We start from the raw sequence: 10635 nt of genomic DNA, 5'->3' as shown, positions 1-10635 counted from the left end.
TAATTAGGGTTGGAGCTAAACTCTGCAGGACACCGGCCCTCCAGGACCGAGTTTGGGCACCCCTGATTTAAAACAAAAACAAAAAAACTAAACTGAACAAAAACACAGTGAGTGATAAAATGTTGAGATGAATGGGTCATCAGATTTTCATCATTTAAAACAAAAAAACTAAACTAAACTGAACAAAAACACAGTGAGTGATAAAATGTTGAGATGAATGGGTCATCAGATTTTCATCATTTAAAACAAAAAAACTAAACTAAACTGAACAAAAACACAGTGAGTGATAAAATGTTGAGATGAATGGGTCATCAGTTTTTCATCATTTAAAACAAAAACAAAAAAAACAAAACAAATAAAAAAAACAGTGACTGATAAAATGTTGAGATGAATGTGTCATCAGTTTTTCATAATTTATAACAAAAACAAAACAAAAACCAAAAACACACAGTGACTGATAAAATGTTGAGATGATTGGGAATATTAACAGATTTCTCCAGGTTTTATGGAACTTGAAAGAGCAACTTAAACAGGATAGCATTAGCTGAATAGCCTATTGATCCCTGAGATGACCCACATCTCTCATTACTGCAACCTTGTTGGAAAACCACTACAGTCTTGTTTTCATTCAGCAGTGTATCTTCTGCATTGTCTTTTGACTCCATACTTGACCTTCTGAAACACTAAGATAAATATAGTAAAGTATATTATTAAATCATGTGAACAAACCCCCAGCTGGACAGGAAAAAAATGTAGTTCACGTCCATAATAAACATTTCCTGACAATTTACTGACCCCCATGTCATCCAAGTTTCTTTCTTCAGTCGAAAAGAAATTAAGGTTTTTGAGGAAAACATTCCAGGATTTTTCTCCATATAGTGGACTTTAACAGGGACCAATGAGTAAAAAGGTCCAAATTGCAGGTTCAGTGCAGCTTCAAAGTGCTCTACACAATCCCAGCTGAGGAATAAGGGTCTTATCTAGTGAAACGATCGGCCATTTTCTAAAAAAAAATATATAATAATAATAATAAATGTATATACTTTTAACCACGAATGCTCATCTTCACACATTGCGAAATCATGTTGTAAAAGTCACGTGCAGTTAGTTATTAGTCTGTGTGTTTTGGTTCAAAAAGGTAGGGTAGGGCGAAAAACTTCAAAATTATCTGACTTCCCCCCAACTTCAAAATTATCTGACATAATTTTTATGTTGTTGTTTTTTTTTTGTAAAGAGTGTTTGACTTTATTTGCACGTTTGCTTTGTAAACACTGGGTTGGTGCTTCCGCCTATGTCACGTGTAGGTCGAGCTAGTGCAAGACGAGCATTTGTGCATTTTGTTAAAAAGTATATACATTATTTTTTTTTTTTTTAAATAACCAATCGTTTCGCTAGATAAGACCCGTATTCCTCGGATGAGATCGTGTAGAGCCCTTTGAAGCTGCATTGAAACTGCAATTTGGACCTTCAACCCATTGACCACCATTGAAGTCCACTATATGGAGAAAAATCCTGTAATGTTTTCCTCAAAATGTATTATTCCTTTTCGACTGAAGAAAGAAAGACATGAACATTGGATGACATAGGGGTGAGTAAATTATCAGGATTTTTTTTTTTTATTCTGGAAGTGAACTACTCCTTTAATCATCTTTTGTTTGATAGTTTCACTTAGTCATTTTTCATTGTCATTAAATTAATAAATCAATAACTGTGGTACACAAGTGAGAATTAGATCAAAAAGACTGACTTCCACTTTCTATTTTAAGTATTTTCTTTGTCCTTTAACCCGTTTCACACTGAGTAACAGACAGTCAGCCTTGGGAGTGGTAAGCCACTCGGACCATTATGTCCAACCTGTGTTCCTTAACCTCATCCCAGTTAAAGGTCAGCTTGCTAATGGTCCACGCAGATAATTTTAATACACTTTATTCTGCTCCTGCAGCCGGGGCTTGGCTCAGTCTCCATCTGTCTGTGCTGCAGTCCCTTCCCTGCAGTACCTGAGAATGCTTGTGTATTTTAACCAAAAATGATTCTAAAAACCCAGTGAACAGGGATATCTCACTATGGACCCATAGGCGTAGCTTGACGTTTGAGTTTGGGGGGGCCAAACCGAACCGGTGGAAGAGTAAATCTACATATTCACATAGAGCAGTGGCAAGTGCTGAGGTTGTCATGGTAACCACATACATTGCCCACGAATTACAGCTGCGCTTCTATTTTGCCACACTAAACTTAGCAATAAACACGTTTAAAATGCACAATAAACATGTCTGTCAAAACGATCTCAAAGGAGGCTTTTATTAAGCAAATCAAGGAGTGAATTACTCATCCTCTGTTTTTAAAACAGACATTTGTAGGGCTTGATTCAAGTTAATGCACAATGAGGCGCACACTTTTTATTTAGTCTTATTGAATAGACGATAAACAGTTTATATTCTAAAATCTATTTAAAGGTTGTGTTCTGTGAAAATTAAATAACATTTGGATGTAGATGGTCGGCATAAAAGTAGTGTGCAGCTAAACCTGCTGTGTCCTGTGGATCACCTTTATCTGATTGTCCGGGTCCGGAATCATTAAGCACGGCGTTAATATCTTCATCTGAGTTTTTCGTTGTCTCCAGATTTCTCTGCAGTTCGTGTATGTTGTTAAAAACGCGGAACATCATTTTATTCCACACAACAGGCAAGCATTACCGTTAAGTCTATTATCCACCAAAATGCAGATTCGTCACGTGACAATTCTTACGCAAATGAGATTGAGGGAGACGTTAAGTTTGTTTTGATTTATTAATTTACTTACAATAACAATTTAAAATGTATTAACTTTTACATGTTCACTTTTACATGTATTATTAACTGCATTATATGCATTTTTACTTCATAGAAAAAACTTTATAAATAAATATTTAGTAAAATTCTTAAATCGCTATGGGGGAGCCAGGCCCCCCTGGCCCCCCCACAAGCTACGCCCATGTATGGACCTGTGGAAAAATATATACAACCTTACGTAAGATTTTTAAAATGTGCTCTTACCAAGACTACAAAAACAGTAGTATAATATTATAATTATATTATTATATTTCCATGACTTTTACAGGCCTGTAAATCTTTATTTTAAAATTTCCCAATATTTCCAGGTTTCCCATGACTGTGAGAACAGTAAAAAAAAAAAATGTTGTATGGTCCTCATACACTGATTTTCTTCTTTGTTTTCCTCTGAATTAGTTCATATTTAAATTCCCAGAAAGAGACAGAGAATCATCCCAGACTCCCATTAATATTATATTAACAAGTAATTTAATCCACCACCAAACTAAACAAATTAAATACAGATTTCACATTTATTACCTCATCAAAGAGTCCTCAAAACAAACCACAAAAAGGGAAAACAGATTATTATTAATACGGTACAATGACAGCTAATACATTTCAGCTTTTGGGATTTAAAAGTGTCTTTTTTCTCTTCTCTGCAACCTCATAATTGCTCTTCGGCTGTGTTTATGGGATGATGAATGCTCTGTGAAACACCATCATTAACTGTTTGCTATTTTCATAGAGGTAATTTGGCTGAGCAAACACTAACTTCAGTCCAAACCAATGAGCATGAAAGTCATGGAAAGGGACTCAGTGTGTATGGTAAGAGAAAACTTGGTAAAAAAGAGAGAGTGTGTAATGTGCTGCCAGATAAGGGCTGTTACATAATAGGCAAGACTTATAGGTGAAAAAGGAAAAGAAAACTTTAGCTTAGCTGTCTGGAAACTGCAGCACACGGGCTAAAAGCCGACAGCCCTCAGCAAAACTCAGAAAAAAACACATTAATGTCTTTTAGGGTCAGATAATGTGACTCATTGATTCCCACATGACCCTAAAAGTCTTCTCTACTCTCTCAAGAAGCCAAACATGACTAATAGACAGAGCATTGGCCACTATGCCACACATTGAAGTTAAAAAAAGAAAACCCTTAATATATGTTTGGTTGCTTGATGGGACGCCGGAACAAATAAGCAGCAGATTTTGTTTGGGACAGTACCTCAGGGTGATAACAAGCTGCTCACCTTGCTTGCGAACGTCCTCTACAGCTGCGATAAGCTCCTCCTTCAGGTCCTGGCTGTCCTTAGCAATCTGCTCGCCCTTTTCTAGAAAGTTCTGCGTAGCCTGCTCCACGGACACAGCCAGCACGTGAGCTTTCTTGGAGCGTCCCTTTTTCTTACTGGATGGACCTTTGTTACTGGTGTTGACCAGGGTGGTCACCTGTGTATGAGAAGAGTCATAGATGAAGATAGATTGTGCAAAAGACTTGTTTTTATCACATTTTCACTGAGCAGAATATATAAAGCAAATCTGGCAACGTAGGTCATTTGGCACATGTAATGAAAATGTGTGATGAACACAAGCATGATCGAGCCGAAGTTTGTTCATCTCTAAACCAATGGGTCAGAAAAACTGCTGGGTTTGTTTGTTGCTTTCAGAATTATGAACAAGTAAGGGGCCACTCACAACAATCAAAGACATCCACATCATGTTTGTTTGTTTGTTTGTTTTTATGTACCATGTACATGAATACTATAGTGAGTAACAGTGCATTTATATCAAATCAGAAAGGTATTACCATCAGATGCCATTACTGTTCCATGGTATTGCCACATTTCTGTATGGATACAATGTCTGTCACAAAGTCTTGTCTGACTTGTCTTGAGTGTCAAGTGCACATCTTAGTTTAACACTGCACCACCTAATCAAATTTATTAAGTACATGCATGCATTTGGACAGGGTAAAAATTACATTGCCTATCTACATTGACAGAAGAGATTATTTGCATTGCAGATATTTCTGGCAATTTACCACATTTGTCTACACAATTAGATCTACACATTCCTAATAAAGCCTGCGCTGTTAAGAAACATTTTATGTGATGTCTAGTGACTCATTCAATAGTCAAGCTTTAAGCTCTCAAAGGGCCTATAAAACAGTGCTGGTTTTCGCTTTCTGCTGCAGGGCTCTGCTGGGACCGTTCTCCCAGGGTAATGTATTTTCAAGGACACCCACGCTTAGTAATTACCATAGTACAACAAAGGACTAACTCGAGTTCCTTGTCCAAACTCAGCCTATACAGCTGATAAAGCTTAGGACCCCATTTGCCTGAACATTTATCACAGTTATTCCCAAAGCTGATGCACAGAAAAACACTGGATTACATTAAGAGAGGTTTAATCAAAACAAAGCATAGTTGACTTTTAAAGGAGAACATAGAAAGTGATCTTAAGTAAATTCAGCTTAGACTGGGTTAATGATAATGAAAAACATGACATTGGGACAAAAGATTGAAATGATTTTGCAAGGAAAAGCTAATGCTAACAGTTTATATCGCCAGCAAATGTTGCATTACGCTTCATTACAGAAACAAGAGAAATGGCATTCAATCTAACACTCTTCACTAAACAGAGTTCAGAAAGTTCAGATGATACATTAGGGATAAATGCACAGTCAAGACTATCATTATCAGAAAGCAAACTCCAGCAAGGCCTTGGCGTGAAGAAAAGATTCAAAGATTCTGGTAATAAACTATGACAGCTATGTTGGGAATCAGTTGCCTCAGACTATACAATTATATGACTGCAGAACGCTGCTATTGACCAATCAGAATCAAGTATTTCAGAAGGTTGCCCATGCAAATAATGTTTCAGTACTGAATGAACTGTGGCTTTGAATGAATCAAGTGAGCCAATGATTCAGAGACCAATTCATAAAGACAGTCACTTGCATCATTTATGAATGAATCAGCTGTTTAAATTAATCAGCTGAATGATTATTTATTTATGTATTTATTTATGAATGAACGAACGAACGAACGAATGAATGAGAAGTGATGCTCAAATTGACAACAAATAGTTATTTGAGGCAGTTTAACTTCAGTGTACAAAAATCTGAAAGATTTGTTCTTTAATCAAATGATTTGACTTGTCAGCTCAGAAAATCTAAAATTCAGTAAAACTCTCACAAAACAAAAGCCAAAGTAGATTTAGGCCTGTCGCAATAATCAATATATCGCACAACAAAAAGTTGTTATCGTGACAGGCCTAAGTAGATTAGTAAAAAAAATATATATATATAATAATAATAATAATGTTATGATGCTTTTTATGGTCTCCGCCCCATATAATGTCAAAATATGCTTCAAAATTTCACCTTTTGTGCTGAAGAAAAAATAAATAAAAGTACATACCGGTTTGGAACAACTAATAAAAATGAATAACGACAGAATAGTAAATAACAAATCATTATTACTAAGTAAATCCTTTAATCCTGCTGCATCAGATTCAAAACTTATACTGAACAATCCTGTTTTACTATAAAGGAGTTCAGTGCTCCAGTGAGGGAATTCCCTGACACTAGTATCACTCATAACCACACAATCAATCCCCAACGAGACCTACCTTCTCTTGAATAACACTGTCAGTGTCAATAACAGCGTCAGCAAGACAAATGGAGCACTAACATTTATAAATGAACCCCAGATCTGGTATTCTCTGTTCTATAATAATGTGAGAACAATAAAACACCACAACACTCCCACTACAGTCGTTTCATAAGGACAGTGGGGAAGTTTTTAATAGTATTATGACAACAAAAGTGTAAAAAATGGTAGCAATAGAAAGTCAGTCAAGGCTGGATTTCTTGTGAACACCACCTCCTTCCTTGTTCTATGTAACATACGGAGATGAAGTCTATCTTTCTGAGCCCATGCAGGATATTGATTTGGCTGGCTTTTTGATCATTATCATGATCTGGTCAAAACTGACCATGAAAGCTGATAACTTCTATTTAGCATATACATGACATTTTATGTAACGCTTTAACTGTCCAAGGCTGTTTACTGGTTGTACCAGCTGAGTCCATATCAAAGCACATAGAGTAAAAATTATGTAAAACAGTTTGTCCTTAAATCAGGCTTGTCTTGTAATGGACCATTTGCTTTTGACCTAAGATTTTTACCTTTTCCCCTCATTTTATGTTTGATATTTCATTCCATCAAAACGGACATGTCAAAAAGATCCTTTCATCACTTTAAAAAATATAATTTGTGTTAACGATTGGGCCAAGCTGAAAAAAAATCACAGTTGTTATGAGCCCCCAGAAGGGAGTGATATTATTATCTTTAATAAGAAGTATTCCACTTTTTTACTTTTTTGTGTAAAACTTGGCTAAGTTTTAAGATATAATATTTAAGAGTCAGACAGACAGATTCACATATTGATTAAAATGTTACCACAACTACAACTCATGCAAAGTCCTCCAAGTCCATCTGACAACTCTGGTCTAATTGGAGACACACTCCACTCCTGGAGATTTATCGGCAGACAGAGACTGGGTTTCCATGGAGACGCCCACAGTCCTGTCAAAGCCATCAACCAAAGGTCCAGGTGAAAATAAAAAAAAGTTGCACTGCCACATGATATTTCACAGCACATTTTGTGCTGAACTTGCAAATGATAAATGAAGCGGCACAGCCACTCCACCTACTTCTGATTTCAAGGAAGTGCTGGTGGCAATGAGGTACGCTTAATGGTGATGCATGACAACAACAAAAGTATATAATATCTCCAGTGTCATTCCATTTTCTTGAAAAAGACAAAAAAAATAACAGGGTAAGAAACAAATTAAATGATAATGGAGAGTGTCCGCACATCTTTTTTTTTTCTTCTGTCTACAATCAAAGTAAAATGCAGGGCTAAATAACAAAATGAACAAAAAATACCATATAAAAAGTGGCCTCACAATAGGCCTCGTAAGGGTAAATCATGCAGATTGTTTGGTAATTATTGGCTGCAGTTTAAAAGCTCAATAGTGAACAAGGTCAAAGTTGAAACGTTTGAATTGAGTGTCACATTACAATACTTGACCTGCAACAAGTACATTGGAAAAAAATGAAGCAAGTCATTTAAAATGGCCTTTTTGAAAGTGGCATTAACCTTTTAACAAGTATAATCAATCAACTACAACATTTAGGATTTACTAACCGCTTGTGGCAGTGCAAACCCTCTTTTGGACTCAAAAACTACTGCCAGAATTTACTAAAGAAACCCACTGAAATATTAACGATCAAAAGGTGGGACTGTTATTTTTTTGTGGCTAACTTTACTAAATATTTCTTTTTTAGATGCACGATGTATGGGAGGAGAATATTTGAATTAATCAGGCAAGATTAGTTATTTTGCTTGCGGCAATTTATTTACTGGTATTTGCGCCATTTTTAAACACCCATAAAAGTATATCTTAACCCATTTTGTGCTTCGCATGCCTGTAGCAGTGGCTAATTTGCACTACTTTTGATAGATTGCATTGGTCATTATGAACATGAGCTGGCTGCGTCTGTCTTCTTTCATTTGCACATTGTCAGTAGATCACATGCAGAACTTTCCACTTACATCTGTGCTTTTATGGGATTGTGGTTTCACACTAATTTGCCCTTTTTAGTAAATTTAGCCCTTTAAAAAAAATACTAAATTAAAATTTGCATTTGTGCAATTGCACGCTTTGCGCCACTGCAGACAGAAAATGTGTAAAAGAAGCAAGAAAACAACTAACCATGCAAAGTTCCTTTGTCCTGTGCACCAGACTAACTTGAATGTTTTTTGTATCTTTCTAGCCATTGTCTTGAGATGTGACTGTTCCACTTCATTTATTAGATTTAAACTTGTATTAAGCACATTTGAATTGTTCTTTGACAGCTCAGTTAGACAACTGACCACAGAGTGATTCACAGCTGTGAGAATTCAGTCACTAATTATAGATCTCAATAGATGCCAGATGTCGTGCCAAACATGGCAGGGACTTTATCCTACGGCGAAAACAAGAAAAAAATAAAATAAAAAATGTTGACAGAAGTAAGGGAGGGAGGAAGCCCTAAGGGATGAGAAGTCAGAAGGAAAGAATGGGGACACATGTGCTTGAGCTGTCCCGAGGTCCAATTTGAGAGACATACCATGCCGAGCTGAAGCAGGTGGCCTGGAGAAAAGACTGACAGCTCAGTGTAAAAGCACCTGCCTAACTATGCAATGAGATCTAACGCTTAGTCAGGCTCGCTTTATCCTGCGAAACCTTGCTCACGGCCGGGCTGCAGATACGATGAGTTATTTCACTTCAGTAAACCAAAGAAATAAACATTCCTTTATTTAAAACAACTGCTTAGTGTAGCGGAAAGGGGAACCGCTGAGGGTCTGGCCGTGATAAAACTGTCAATGGCATATTAAAGGCCCCAAGCGAGGTAAGTGACCTGAAAACTTTAAATGAGGTCCAATAAAAGCCACAGACCATCTCAAATACATCACTAGCTACCGCTGACGACCTTTCCCCACGGTCCATAGCCCTCTACGGTTGTGTTTTATCAGCAATCAATAATACTAAATGTTCCACAAGTGATCTCCTTGGCTCAGAGGGCCCACCAGTGAATCCAGCCACGTATAATTAAAAGGACACCACAACACTGCTCAGAATTCTGCCGGCTGTTCTCTAAGCCTACTGCTCAGGTCTAGGGACAATCTAATGCTTTGGTATTAGCTGAAGCTTTGACCAAAATATTTTTGTTTAACTGCAGAAGGGAAGGAGGTGGTTCTTATGATTTGGTCAAAAACATGTTATTATTTTCAACTTCAATATGACAAACATCTAAAAGTCATACTGCTGCTGCCTATACATCAGTTATATAAATCAATTTTGTCCTTGTATTTGCCTTACATTGCCAAATTTACTGCAAAGGTGACACGGTTCATTTCTGAAGTGGCATTTAGGTGTCTTTACCTTTACTTGACTGTTTAATGCTGCCTTACAAGTGGCTTAAATGTATTTGAACTTCAATTACAGTACAATTTAATATTTTGATACTGAGGTGGGTTGGACAGGCATAATTTAGCATGGTTTTAATGCACCATTTTATCTTAATACTGAATTTTGAACTGGCACAGTGCAGGCACAGAGCAGCCTTAACTTGGCTGTGTAAAGATGTTTTATGTGGACATAAATAGGGTTAAATTAATTTTTGTTTAGTTAGGAACAGGATCTCTGTTATAGTTAATTCACATTATTATTATTATTATTATTATTGTTGTTGTTTATATATATATATATTTATTTATTTATATTTCTGGAACATTGTCAACCTATATACAACATTACAACAAAATATATACTAATAATAATGATACTAATACTACTAATATAATTTCTTTTAATTAAATATTATTATTTATTTATTTGTTTGTTTGTTTGTTTGTTTGCTAGTTTATTTATTTATTTAATTATTTATAAGATAAGAAATACACCTGTGCACCAAACTACGGATAGAAAATTAATCATACTCAAACCACCTCCAGAAACGGACTGAGTGGTTATATACAGCAAACTGCTCTGCAGTGAAGATGAGAAGGGTCTGGCTGCAGCTGGCGCATGCACTCTCAGACGTGCATTCTCAGGCTTGCACTCTCAGACACTTGCACTTCCGCTAGCGACGTCACTTGCAGTCTTTATTATTTTTTATTTTGTTCTATTTATTGATTACTTTTTGTTTGAATCTCTCAACATTTTACAACAGTAGCCAGGTGGTGAAGACAAGAAAAAAGAAACTAAATTACGAAGTCA

At 36.3% G+C, this 10635-nt stretch overlaps 1 protein-coding gene across 1 annotated transcript in view; it reads right to left on the bottom strand.

Annotated features, from left to right (window-relative positions):
* LOC107689478 (catenin alpha-2-like) overlaps positions 1 to 10635 on the bottom strand; it is a 519554-nt gene that overhangs the window by 421945 nt on the left and 86974 nt on the right. The window contains exon 3 of the mRNA XM_016487473.1: positions 4055 to 4250. Coding sequence (XP_016342959.1) covers positions 4055 to 4250 — 196 coding nt within the window. The remainder of the gene's footprint in view (positions 1 to 4054; positions 4251 to 10635) is intronic.

This window comes from Sinocyclocheilus anshuiensis, unplaced genomic scaffold (assembly GCF_001515605.1).
Source record: "Sinocyclocheilus anshuiensis isolate Anshui unplaced genomic scaffold, SAMN03320099.WGS_v1.1 scaffold1215, whole genome shotgun sequence".
Lineage (NCBI taxonomy): Eukaryota > Metazoa > Chordata > Actinopteri > Cypriniformes > Cyprinidae > Sinocyclocheilus > Sinocyclocheilus anshuiensis.
The sequence above is the reverse complement of the archived record's forward strand: the minus strand, read 5'-3'. Positions and strand labels throughout refer to the sequence as shown.